Here is a 14,039-nt window from a genome sequence, read left to right as displayed (position 1 = left end):
ATCTTATCATCAATTGTACCAAAATAATTGCTTTGTTTTGTATGTGTGCATGGCAATAGGTGGGGCAGGAGCTGGTCAGAAGTGACAGGGATAGCTCGAGAGAGAGTCTTAGCATGTGAGGACTCGGGTTTTAGCAGAACAACTTGTATTTTAGCAGAACAACTTGTACTTTGAGTTGTTGAAACATGGTAGAATGATACAAGAACTTTGTATGATGTTGTCAAGTACTTATTAGCCTTCATATTATGTTTGTAAAGAGAATGTCTTTGATTATGAAAGATTAGATATACATGTTGGGTTGTGTTTTGATGTTATTATCTTCTCTTATTAATGTATGGTGTTATTAGAAGAGCTGAGGCATCCCAAACTTCTATTTGACAGCAAAAGGTCAGATTTTGAGCAGCCGAACAGAGCACAGCTCGCTCGAGCGAGCCAAGGGGTCCTAGACCCAAGCGGCGCTCGCTCGGGCGAGAGGTGAGGCTCGCTCGAGCGAGCCACTTTGGTTCTAAAAAAAAAAAATTGTTGATCTTTTTGCGACGTGCTTTTGCGTCGCCAAATGTTAGGTTTTGCATCGCCAATTGTCCGATTTTGCAAATTAACTATTTTTAGTTACTAATCGCCCTATATGATTTGATTAGCAACCCGGGTACCCACAGATTGGATCCAATTGAAGAAGACATGATGTCTTGATGTCGAAAATATCTAGCTTTAAGAACGAAATGGTAATAATTCTCCAAATTTGCTTCGCCAAAAGTGCCTTATTAAAAGACACCAAATGCCTAAAACCCATCCCACCCATACATTTATGTTTGCAAATAGTTTTCCAGGATGACCAATGCATACGTCTACGATCACCTTCCATTCCCCACAAAAAATTAGAAACAACACGTTCTATTTCCTCGCAAATCGATATAGGGATTCTAAAACAAGACATAGCTGTTGAAACACGCGTTCTCTGATCATACTGATGTGATACCCGGAGCAGCGAAAGTTTAAAAATTTTATTTTTCGATATGGAACGATTCCATATCGTGGGTATCAAATCCAAACGATTAAAATCTTGCAAGTAAAAATAAAAATCACAATTAAATATTTTTACCTCTTCAAGCTAAGGCTTGATTATGGACTCCAACAGATTTAATCTGCTCTTGTTGTAAATCCCAGGAACCGATGAATCGCTCGATCAATCTCCGGAATTAGGTCCACGAATAGAAAACAAAAACCCTCTGATTGATTGCACTATAAATCAATCAGATGTTTATCGTAGAGAATAAACAGATTTGATCTGTCAATTCAGAATGTAATTTTTCAGAAAAATCACAGACTGAATTTTCTCAAAAGGGACAAGAGGAATTCGAAATTCCCCTAAGAAAATATAGAGTGTGATTTTCGAAAATTCCTTGATCAAAAGTTATTATTTTCGAAACCTACACACATATATATATATATAATTTCTAGACTGGATTAAGTTATAATTGTATTAGGACACTAACTCCTTAGGGCCCACAATCCATAACTTAAGCCCAACAAGCCAAGCCCGTTATTATAGAAATTAATATAAAATTCATCATGACTCCGATTGATAAACCGATTTCACCAATGTGCACAAAAACCATTTCTGCACCTTTTAAAGTCAAGATAATTTTTCTGAATCCGAATTCAGTGATTTCCAAAAATGTCTATCCCTATGTCATTTTAGTAAATTTCACTCCCTTTAGTTAAGAAGTACAACTTCTCTTTCATTAAATTTAACTCTTTAAATTTAACTATCTCAACGGGGTTTAGTAATCCATTACTTGTGTGACCCTCAATGGTTCAGGGATACAGCTAGCCGTGGGCTCACAACTCCTTGTGACTCGGAACAACGATTTCCGACTTACCCAACGAATCATGGTAAGAGCGTCTAGCAATAAGTTTTGGTTAGCGTACAGTACAGTTCCTTCATCCATATATCCCGATCGAATCAACAACCATTGGTACATCGAGAGTCGTTCGAGATTCGATAACTATGCAATGCATCTTGAAGATCAAATAGTGACATCGCATGTGCTACTAGAAAACCAAGTAACCTAAATCATATCGAGTACTCTGGCCAGAGATTTGTCACACTAATATCTCCTCAGATCGCATAGGATATCCACACTCGCAAGCGTGTGGTGAATTCTTGACAACAAAGCATAGACTCCTATATGTGTCGTAACTGTACCCAATCCCGACACCTGATGACCCCCATAGAGTCGGTAAATGAGTCAAAATACAGTACTAGCATATAGAGTCTCAATGATGTTTCAAGTAGTAAGGACTAATGGTGTACAACCAAAACCGCGGACTTATCCACTCAAATAATAATAACCACATGGAAAGTACAAATAGGGTAGTTCGATCATTCATCATATGAATATCCATTTACATGCTTTGAACATCTCCATGTCCACTACCAATGAAACGTGGTACTTGGCATCACAAATGCTAGTCTCAATCTCGAGCGATCCTTATCCTTATTAGCGGACGGCTCAATTGACTAGGAACTGTTTAGAATATACAGTGACTATAAGATGTGTTTCATAATAGTGATCTCTCTTTATTCACTATCTCATCTTACTTACACTATAGTATATTCAAGGACTTTATCAAAACAACAATAGTATATCACAATATAACAATATGAAGAAAGATAAAGAAAATGCCATTAATTAATGTAAATTATATTAAACAAAGATTGTTTATACATAGAGTCATAAAAGCCTTAGCCACAAGTTGGCTAACCGGGCACCCACTCTTTCAATAGCATAAGAGGGAATCGCCTGTAACACAGATTTAATAAGAGTCTCTTTTCCCCCGGAAGAGAAAGTTTTATTACCCCAGCCAAGAGTACGTTTAACGACCCTTTCAACCAAGTAACGAAATTGTAACCTTTTATTTCTGGAAGAGAACACTGGGAGACCTAAATAGAATTCATGACTTTGGACCACAGGAATGCACAACAAATTTTTAGTTCCAGAAATGAGATTCTCATCCGAATTTGGGCTGAAGGACAAAGAAGATTTCTCAAAACTTACCAGCTGTCCCGAAGCTTTTCCATAGACATTCAAACAATTTCGGATTGAGAAAGTGTCTTCCAAAGTCGCTCTAAAAAACATCAGGCTATCATCTGCAAAAAAATAGATGAGATACAGAAGGGCAAGATGAATCAATTTTAATTCCTTTCAGCAGGTTTAGATTCTCCATGGAAATTAAATAAGAAGAAAGACCATGAGCACATAAGAGGAATAAGTACGGAGAAAGGGGGTCTCCTTGACGCAGACCTCTAGTTGGAGAAATATTTCCCACCAGCTCCCCATTAAGAGAAAAAGAGTACTGAACTGAGCTAACACATCTCATAATCAGCTCAACCCAAGATTGATAGAATCCCAATTTCAGCATCATACCAATTAAAAAACTCCATTCCACTCGATCATATGCCTTGTTCATATCCAGTTTTAAAGCAGCATAGCCCGTCTTACCAACCTTCCTACTATGAATCCAATGCAGAATTTCAAAACTCAGGATAATATTGTCAGAAATCAATCTTCCGGGCAGGAAAGCACTCTGAAATTCATTTATAATTTTATTCAAAACAGGTCGCAGCCTATTATTCATATCACGAGCTACTATTTTATAACTCACATTACAGAGACTAATATGCCCATAATTTTTCAGAGTCAAAGGGTCCTTAATTTTCGGCACAAGAGTGACAACAGTTCTATTCCAATCCACAAGATCAGCCCCTTCATTAAGAATTTGAAGTACTGCCACAGTAACTTCTTCACCAATAATGTTCCAAAATTTTTGATAAAAAAATACACCTATACCATCCGGCCCCAGAGCCTTATCGGGATGCATATCGAAAAGTGCTTTTCTCACTTCCTCCCCAGATAATGGCGTCGTTAGCATCAAATTCATATTACCATCAATTATAGGAGTTACAGAGTCCAGAATAGTCCTAGTATCTTGTAGTATCCCGAAACCAAAATCAGTAATTAAGGAATTAATCATAATTACTTGGATAGAGTTCGGAAGCTCCGAAGGTGAGTTCGGAAGTTCCGAACAGGATCGGAAGCTCCGATGCAGGATCGGAAGCTTCGATGGTATTACGTCAGGCATGACGTGTGGTTAGATCGGAAGCTCTGATCAGGATCGGAAGCTCCGATCACCCCTATCCGAAGTCAACAAGTGATATTTTGACACGTGGCAGATCAGGATCTTCGGAAGCTTCGATGGCAGGATCGAACGTTCCGATCGAGGTTCGGACGTTCCGATCGAGGATCGGAAGCTCCGATCGTTGTCTATAAATAGAAGGCCGAGAATTCATTTTCATTTGCCAATTCCGGATTTCCTCTCTACTCTAGTCGTATTCGAGTTGTTCTAGCCTTCCTAGGCTTGACCCGGGAGTCGTCGAGGCGTTCGATAGTCGTAGCGGAGTTGTGCCCAAGTTCTTGAGGCATCGACATCAAAGGGCTAACGACGGACGAAGGTATAGCTTTTGCTATAAATATTTAGGAGTATGCAATAGTTTAGTTAAGGCTTTTAGAGCACTTTAATGATAGTAGTATCATTTGGCAGTGTAGAGCAGACTATAGGCGTGGACCTAGAGTTGGTAGAGCTTGCACTGTTTTGAGGTACGGAAGTACTGTTCGAGATATCCTGACTGAGTATGCATGTATTATGTGACTGCATGGTTTATATGTCATTGATTTATGCTGCATTCATTTGCATACTGAGCTATCTCTTTCGAGATGTCTGTTAGTAGGGTTGTACCCTATCCTGTTAGTGGATGGACTTCCATGGCTTTGGGTCCGGTAAATCCACTGGTATTATGGTATGGGAGCCACCTCCTGAAGCGACGGCATAGCGTGCTACATACCAGGGCCCGGTCTGTCTCTGTTATCTGATCCTTGACCTCGAGTTTATAGGGAGTTCACTTTGCATGCATGTATACTCATACTCTCGTACTGAGCGTTTTATGCTCACATCTCGTACTCTGTGTTTCTGGACACCCTATTCCATGGGGCAGGTTTGCGATTGGACGAGGCGGGTGGATCCAAGAGGGGCTAGTTGGTGGTTGACCAGCTGGAGCTTCGTCTAGGTTTTATTTCTGTTGTTTTGAGGTTGATACAGCTATTCGATTTGGTTGTATAAATATTTGGATAAATTACAGATTTCTTTACTTGGAATTGTATAATGTTTATGGTTTCCGCAGATTATTCTGATATCTGTTTTATTAAGTTAATTGCATGTCTAAGTTCTGTTAGTAGGTGATCCGGGTAAGGGTCACTACATTTATGGTATCAGAGCATGCAAAAGTATTCTTGGGATTTAGTCTCATCATGAGGTATTTTTGTAGATGGCAGATCGTGATGACCAGAGTTCTCATGGCAGTATTGGTGGGCGTTGGGGTGATGCCGACCGAGAGCATCGTCGAGAACGGCGTCATCGTCATCATGACGACGAGCGTTTCACTGTGCGTCGATTTTTAGCTATGGGTCCTAAGCCCTTAGTTGGAGGTGAGTCTCCGGAGGATGCGGAAAATTGGTTAGACCGCATGGAGATGACTTTTCAGACTTTCCACTGCACCGAGGAGCAGAAAATGGAGACCCTTGGCTATCTTTTGGATGGACGTGCGCGCAGGTGGTGGAGGTTTACTTCTGCACCTTTTGTTGCGGCGAGAGGAGTGGCCACCTGGGCCGAGTTCCGCACAACTTTCCAAAAGCAGTATTTTCCTCCTGCACTCCGTCAGTCGAAGGCAGGCGAGTTACTGAGTCTGCGACAGGGAGCCATGTCTATCGATGAGTATCAACAGAAGTTCTTTGATATGCTATCTTATTGCCCCGAGATTGCTGATAGCTCAGAGATGAAGTATAACCTGTTCCTTCAGGGCCTTAACCCTGAGATCCATGACCGTGTGGCGGTTGGCGATGACATGTCTTACGAGGGTTTGGTGAGCCGTTGTCACCAGGTGGAGGACAGCATTCGGCGGAACAGGTCTTTCCCTCAGTCGAGGCCTGCTAGTTCTTTGGGTCCCCATGCCCAATCTTTCAAGAAGTCTGGATCTATGTTGTCCGTTTCGGTAAGAAGGACAAGTGTGATCACTGTTAGGGGTGGAATCGGGTCGGGACCCGTCCCGTAACCCCCTTACCCGATTCCCGTCCCGATAGGAATTGAGATATTTTTTTTCTCCCGATCCCGCACCCGAGAAGTATCGGGACCCGAATGTTCGGGATCCCGAACATTCGGGATCCCGTCGGGTCGGGAGAGGGTAATCCCGAATAATATTTTTTTAAAAAAAAAAATTCTATGAAAATATTTTTTTTGAAAAAAATTTATGAAAAAAATCAAAAAATATCTTAATACATTACAAATAAATTAAAATTTCTTTATATATAACCATTAAAAAACTAAAACATTTTTTTAGTACATTACAAATAAACTAAAACAACTACTTTATTAATAAAAAAACATATAATTATTCATAATAATAAAAAAAATAGAATAAAAATTTATAACTCAATGTTAATATTAAAAAAGATAAATATAAAAAAAAATTATATGGTATATAATTATAAAACATTAATATTAAAACATAAAATTTTAAAAAAAATTATTTTTTTAATTAAAAAATATTATTAAAAAATATTATTTTTATATTCGGGTCGGGTCGGGAATCCCGTCGGGAAGGGTTGCCTATCCCGATCCCGATCCCGACATTGATCGGGTCGGGAAAAATCCCGACCATTCGGGTCGGGAAAAGTTCGGGACGGAAAAAATTCGGGACGGGAACGAGTTGGGAATCGGGACGGGTCGGGATTTGTGTAAAATTTGCCACCCCTAATCACTGTGGAAAGAACCATCCATCCGACAAGTGCCGCAGAGCTTCTGGAGCTTGTTTCCGTTGTGGAGAGACTGGTCATATTCGGAGGGATTGTCCACTGTCTGAGGGAGGCGGTTCTGGTTCTGGTTCAGGATCTGGTTCTCAGGCCACCGTTCAGCAGAGGTCGTAGGGACAACCTGCTGGGAGTTCTTATTTGAGGCCACGAGCTTCTGGCCAGGTGTTTGCCCTGAGACATGATCAGGCAGTGGAGGAGAATGAGAAATTCATCGCAGGTACATTTCTGCTTTATGGTATACCTGCTCTTGTACTTATTGACACTGGTGCATCTCATTCCTTCATTTCTGCATGTTTTGTTAAGAGGCATAAGTTACCATGCATTGCACTAGACGTAGTGATGTCTGTTTCTACTCCGACGGGCCAATATGCTTTAGCTAAGCGTCTAGTGATGGGTTGCCCTTTAGAGTTCAAAGGGAACATTCTGTTAGCGAATCTCATGGTCCTGGTGATGGACGAATTTGATTGCATTCTGGGAATAGATATGTTGACTACCTATCGAGCTTCAGTGGACTGCTATCAGAGATTAGTACGCTTTCATCCGAAGGGGAGTGAGATCTGGTTTTTCTATGCTGAGGGAGCGCGACCCCCGATGCCTTTGGTATCAGCTTTGAGAGTCTGTCGAGCTCTAGAGTCTGGCGGAAAAGGCTACCTTATCTATGCAGTCGATTTGTCCGCTGAGAGTATTGGGATAGAGAGCATTCCTGTTGTGGATGAATTTCCAGATGTATTTCCTGATGAGATTCCGGGTTTTCCTCCTGCTAGGAAAGTCGAGTTTGGCATAGAGTTGATGCCGGGTACTTCACCTATTTCTCGAGCACCGTATCGTCTGGCTCCATCAGAGATGCGTGAGTTGAAGAATCAGCTACAGGATCTTTTGAACAAGGGGTACATTCGTCCTAGTGTATCTCCTTGGGGAGCTCCTGTTCTTTTTGTAAAGAAGAAGGATGGGTCGATGCGGTTGTGCATTGACTATCGGCAGCTGAATCTAGTCACTGTAAAGAACAAGTATCTGTTGCCTCGTATTGATGACTTGTTTGATCAGCTGCAGGGCACGTCAGTTTACTCCAAGATTGACTTGAGATCTGGGTATCATCAGTTGAGAGTCGTGATCAGGACGTAGCCAAGACTGCATTCCGTACTCGCTATGGGAATTACGAGTTCCTAGTGATGCCATTTGGTTTGACTAATGTGCCGGCTATATTCATGGATCTGATGAACCGTGTCTTCAGGGAGTATTTGGACAAGTTTGTCGTGGTCTTCATTGACGACATCTTGGTGTATTCACGTAATACGGAAGAGCATGTTTCTCACTTGCGGTTGGTACTGCAGACTCTTCGAGATGAGCAGTTGTACGCCAAGCTGAGCAAGTATGAGTTCTGGATGGATAAAGTGGTCTTTCTTGGCCATATCATATCCAGGGAGGGGATTTCTGTTGATCCAAGCAAGATTGAAGCGGTACTTAATTGGTCGCGTCCGACGACAGTTGCTGAGATCCGTAGTTTTCTGGGTCTAGCAGGGTATTATCGTCGCTTCATTCTGAACTTCTCTCAACTAGCTCGACCTTTGACGCAGCTTACCCGCAAGGGTGTGGATTTCGAGTGGTCCTCCGAGTGTGAGGAGAATTTCTGTGAGCTTCGACGGCGGTTGACTTCTGCGCCGGTGTTGGCATTACCGTCAGGATCTGGAGGGTATGTGGTATACACTGATGCTTCTCTTCATGGGTTAGGTTGTGTTCTGACTCAAAATGGGCATGTGATCGCTTACGCTTCTAGACAGCTGAAGCTTCATGAGGACAACTATCCAGTCCATGATTTGGAGTTGGCAGCCATTGTGTTCGCTTTAAAGATCTGGCGTCATTATCTGTATGGCGAGAAATTTGAGATCTTCACTGACCATAAGAGTCTCAAGTATTTGTTCACTCAGGCGGAGTTGAACATGAGGCAGAGACGTTGGATGGACTTGCTTAAGGACTATGATTGCGAGATTAAGTACCATCCGGGAGCTGCTAATCTCACCGCTGATGCTTTGAGTCACAAGGTGCGACTATCCGCACTTCAGACTTGTTCGATGTCTAGTGCGATCAGTGACTGTTGTACTTCAGGTTATACCTTCAAGCATAAGAAAGGTATGCAGAGTATCCAGATGTTTGAGATATTATCTGAGCCAGCCTTGTATTCGCGGATCCGAGATGCTCAGATGTCTGATTCGAAGACCCAGCGTTTAGCTCGTCTAGCTAACAAGGGTAACTCGTCTGGATTTCATTATCAGTCAGATGGTTTTCTGTGTTTGTCTGGTAGGCTTGTGATTCCGCAGGATGAAGAGTTGCGAGAGGAGATTTTGTCTCAGGCACATCGCACTAAGTTGAGTATTCATCCTGGGAGCAACAAGATGTACAAGGATCTATGTACTCGTTTCTGGTGGAAAGGAATGAAACGCAGTGTTTATCAGTTTGTTTCGAGATGTTTGGTGTGTCAACAGGTCAAGGCAGAGCACCGACGACCTGGAGGATTGCTTCACAGTCTGCCTATTCCTGAATGGAAATGGGAGTTTATCACAATGGACTTTGTGACCCATTTGCCAGTATCTCTGAGGAACTGTGATGCTATTTGGGTTGTGGTGGATCGACTCACCAAGTCAGCACATTTCATTGCCTATAGTCGGGAATACAATGTGGATCGTATGGCACGATTGTACATTCAGGAGATCGTTCGACTTCATGGAGTGCCTGTGAGCATTGTCAGCGATCGGGACCCCAGGTTTACTTCTAGATTCTGGGGGAGTGTTCAGCGTGTGATGGGTACTACTCTCAGTTTGAGTACTGCCTATCATCCGGAGACTGATGGTCAGTCGGAGCGCACTATCCGTACTTTGGAGGATATGCTTCGAGCGTGCGTTATGGATTTTGGTTCAGCCTGGCAGGATCATTTGCCATTGATCGAGTTCGCGTACAACAACAGCTATCATACTAGTATTGGGATGGAACCTTTTGAGGCGTTGTACGGGCGACGTTGTCGTACTCCACTCTTCTGGGAAGAAGTGGGGGAGAGACAGGCTGAGGGACCGGAGTTTATCCAGCAGGCGATAGACATTGTTGATCAGATCAAGAAATGGATTAAGACTGCACAGGATCGTCATGCCAGCTATGCTAATATCAAGCGTAGGTCTTTGCAGTTCGATGTCGGGGAGAAAGTGTTTCTGAGAGTGTCACCTTTCCGCAAGATTCTCAGATTCGGCCTTAAGGGCAAGTTATCTCCCAGGTTTATCGGTCCGTTTGAGATCTTGGAGAGCATTGGTGATTTGGCTTATCGACTAGCTTTGCCACCGCATCTATCCAGTATTCACGACGTGTTCCATGTATCTCTGTTGCGACGGTATGTGGCGGATGAATCTCATATTCTGCAGCGGTCTGAGGTTCAGGTGAACAAGGATTTCACCTATGTTGATAAACCTATTCGTATCCTGGATTATAAGGATAAGGTTTTACGGAACAAAGTCATTCCTTTGGTTTTAGTTCAGTGGCAGCGCCGAGACACTGAGGAAGCTACTTGGGAACTTGAGGACAGGATGCGTGAAGACCATCCTGAGTTGTTTTGATTTCATTCTTAAGTTATATTCAGTTGCAAACTCTGTAAACGTTTGATTTGAATAAAGAATGTTTCTGATTTCTGTATTACATTCAATACTTAAGATCTGATTTCGAGGACGAAATATCTTAAGTGGGGGAGAATGTAGTAGCCCGAAACCGAAATCAGTAATTTAGGAATTAATCATAATTACTTGGATAGAGTTCGGAAGCTCCGAAGGTGAGTTCGGAAGTTCCGAACAGGATCGGAAGTTCCGAACAGGATCGGAAGCTCCGATGCAGGATCGGAAGCTCCGATGGTATTACGTCAGGCATGACGTGTGGTTAGATCGGAAGCTCTGATCAGGATCGGAAGCTCCGATCACCCCTATCCGAAGTCAACAAGTGATATTTTGACACGTGGCAGATCAGGATCTTCGGAAGCTCCGATGGCAGGATCGGACGTTCCGATCGAGGTTCGGACGTTCCGATCGAGGATCGGAAGCTCCGATCGTTGTCTATAAATAGAAGGCCGAGAATTCATTTTCATTTGCCAATTCCGGATTTCCTCTCTACTCTAGTCGTATTCGAGTTGTTCTAGCCTTCCTAGGCTTGACCCGGGAGTCGTCGAGGCGTTCGATAGTCGTAGCGGAGTTGTGCTCAAGTTTTGGAGGCATCGACATCAAAGGGCTAACGACGGACGAAGGTATAGCTTTTGCTATAAATATTTAGGAGTATGCAATAGCTTAGTTAAGGCTTTTAGAGCACTTTAATGATAGTAGTATCATTTGGCAGTGTAGAGCAGACTATAGGCGTGGACCTAGAGTTGGTAGAGCTTGCACTGTTTTGAGGTACGAAAGTACTGTTCGAGATATCCTGACTGAGTATGCATGTATTATGTGACTGCATGGTTTATATGTCATTGATTTATGCTGCATTCATTTGCATACTGAGCTATCTCCTTCGAGATGTCTGTTAGTAGGTTTGTACCCTATCCTGTTAGTGGATGGACTTCCATGGCTTTGGGTCCGGTAAATCCACTGGTATTATGGTATGGGAGCCACCTCCTGAAGCGACGGCACAGCGTGCTACATACCAGGGTCCGGTCTATCTCTGTTATCTGATCCTTGACCTCGAGTTTATAGGGAGTTCACTTTGCATGCATGTATACTCATACTCTCGTACTGAGCGTTTTATGCTCACATCTCGTACTCTGTGTTTTTGGACACCCTATTCCATGGGGCAGGTTTGCGATTGGACGAGGCGGGTGGATCCAAGAGGGGCTAGTCGGTGGTTGACCAGCTGGAGCTTCGTCTAGGTTTTATTTCTGTTGTTTTGAGGTTGATACAGCTATTCGATTTAGTTGTATAAATATTTGGATAAATTACAGATTCCTTTACTTAGAATTGTATAATGTTTATGGTTTTCGCAGATTATTCTGATATCTGTTTTATTAAGTTAATTGCATGCCTAAGTTCTGTTAGTAGGTGATCCGGGTAAGGGTCACTACATATCTTCAGCAGATGGGTTATCTGAGGAGAACAGTTCAGAAAAATAAGATTCAATCATGGCTGCCATAGTACGATTCTCAGTACACCAATCACCATGAGAAGAAACAAGCCCCCGAATATGGTTCTTAGCTATTCTAGCAGAAGCACAGACGTGAAAAAATTTAGAATTACGATCCCCTTGGGCTAGCCAGCTAGCCCTGCTCTGTTGTTTCCAATAAGACTCTTCCTTGGAAGCCAACACCTCAATCTCACGTTCAAGATCATCAATTTTTCTTTCAGAATCGCGCCACCTGATATGATTCTTAAGCAAATTCAATTCTATTATTTTTTGCTTAAGCTTTCTAGGGATATGTCCAAAACGATTCTTAGCCCAAGAACTGAGAGTCTCGGAACATCTCAACAAACGAGCTGGAAGAGGTATAGAGAAATCAGATTTACTCCAGCCACCCTCCACTACTTTAGAACATTCCTGGTCATCAGCCCAATGGTACTCGAACCTAAAGCCAGGTTTTCTGCACAACACCTGATGAGAAGAGTACCCAAGGTCAATAAGGATGGGTATGTGGTCAGCGTGAAAAAAGTCAAGCGTGTAGACTCGAGCAGCTGGAAAAAGTAGTCTCCAATCGAGAGAAGCCACAAATCTATCAAGCCTTTCAAAAATGAGATCCTGACGACTCCGACGATTAACCCAAGTGAAAAAATCTCCAATCGCATGGAGATCCTGAAGAGCGCAATAATCCAGAGTATCTCAAAAATCTCGAGTAAGAGAAAGAGGACGGGGAATTCCTCCAATTTTCTCCGCATCAAAACAAATTTCATTAAAATCACCCCCAACAATCCAAGGAATCCCCTCAAATTCAGACAAACAACCCAGTTTACGCAAAAGAGACCAAGAGATATTGAGGTGGGGGCGGAGTTTTTATTATTGGGTCTCGAACTCGATAATTCGTTTAATATTTGAGATATTGATGTCAGACGAGCTACACGTATTTGACAAGATGAATAGACATTTCATTAATTTAAACATGAGGTAAAAATGCGGGACGTTAAAAGTTAGTTACACGTAATATTCAAATTTAGCATAAACTAATTTAGAAAACCGCGTATATGATCTCTTCGAGATTTTGTTCTTTGATGTTATTAAATTTCAGTCACGGTCTATTATTTTTACTATTTTAGTCATTTTTTCTGACATAAAGTTGATGTAACACATATGCAACACTTAAGTGAGTCCGACATAACGTTGATGTGTAAAATCATATCAACATTGTCGAAAAAATAACTAGAATTGACAAAATATAAATTTGCATGACTAAAACTATAATTGAACAACATAAATGATTAAAATAAAAATCGAAATTATATAACAACTTTGCAGTTTTTCCTATAATTTATGATATTTTTTTAATAAGTGGAGGAGTGTATATAGATCTGTTTATTCATTTAAAACTTAAAATGATCGAAAATAGTTGATGTTGATAATACAGTGTAGACCGTAAACACGTCATTCTCTCTTTTATGTTAGGAAAATGCTACAGGTACAACAATTATCATGTACAACGATATTTACAACAATAATATCGTGATATTTTGTTATTTTATCGCGAGATTTTGTATTTAATGTTTCGTGAGGTTTTGATAAAGTAAATTCTTGTGTTGAATTTTTTGTGTTGTAAGATTTGGTGTACAAATTTTGTTGTACCTGTAGCATCACTCTTTATGTTCTATATATATAAAATAAAATAATAATACTATGTAAGGGATGGTCAGATAAAATCTTGAAATTTTAAAATGATTATCTAATTTTTTTATTCAATTCTCGTATGTTATATAATCTCAATAGTCTTTTTTAGTGTTTTTCATCTTGACAAGTTGAAGCATGCACCATATGATGATGTTCAAGCAATTTTTTATAAGACTATAAAAATAATTCAATGTCTTAGTCAATGGGGAAGCTTTATAAATTAACATAATTTTGGTTGGAGGTATATTAATATGATTAAATGTTTACATTTCCTCTTGACTTATTAAAAACAAAGTC

The 14,039-nt window shown here is 41.2% G+C and overlaps 1 protein-coding gene across 1 annotated transcript; it reads right to left on the bottom strand.

Annotated features, from left to right (window-relative positions):
* Positions 1 to 11,993: 11,993 nt before the first annotated feature.
* Positions 11,994 to 13,709, bottom strand: LOC140862191 (uncharacterized). Its single transcript, XM_073265196.1, has 2 exons — positions 13,701 to 13,709; positions 11,994 to 12,719 (listed from the first exon to the last, which is right to left on the bottom strand). The coding sequence occupies exons 1-2, from the start codon at positions 13,707 to 13,709 to the stop codon at positions 11,994 to 11,996; spliced, it is 735 nt and encodes a 244-aa protein (XP_073121297.1).
* Positions 13,710 to 14,039: the final 330 nt, after the last annotated feature.

The sequence above is a fragment of the Henckelia pumila genome, chromosome 4 (genome assembly GCF_033568475.1).
Source record: "Henckelia pumila isolate YLH828 chromosome 4, ASM3356847v2, whole genome shotgun sequence".
NCBI classification, from domain to species: Eukaryota; Viridiplantae; Streptophyta; class Magnoliopsida; order Lamiales; family Gesneriaceae; genus Henckelia; species Henckelia pumila.
Note: the sequence above shows the minus strand (reverse complement) of the source record. Positions and strands in the feature narration are given on the sequence as shown.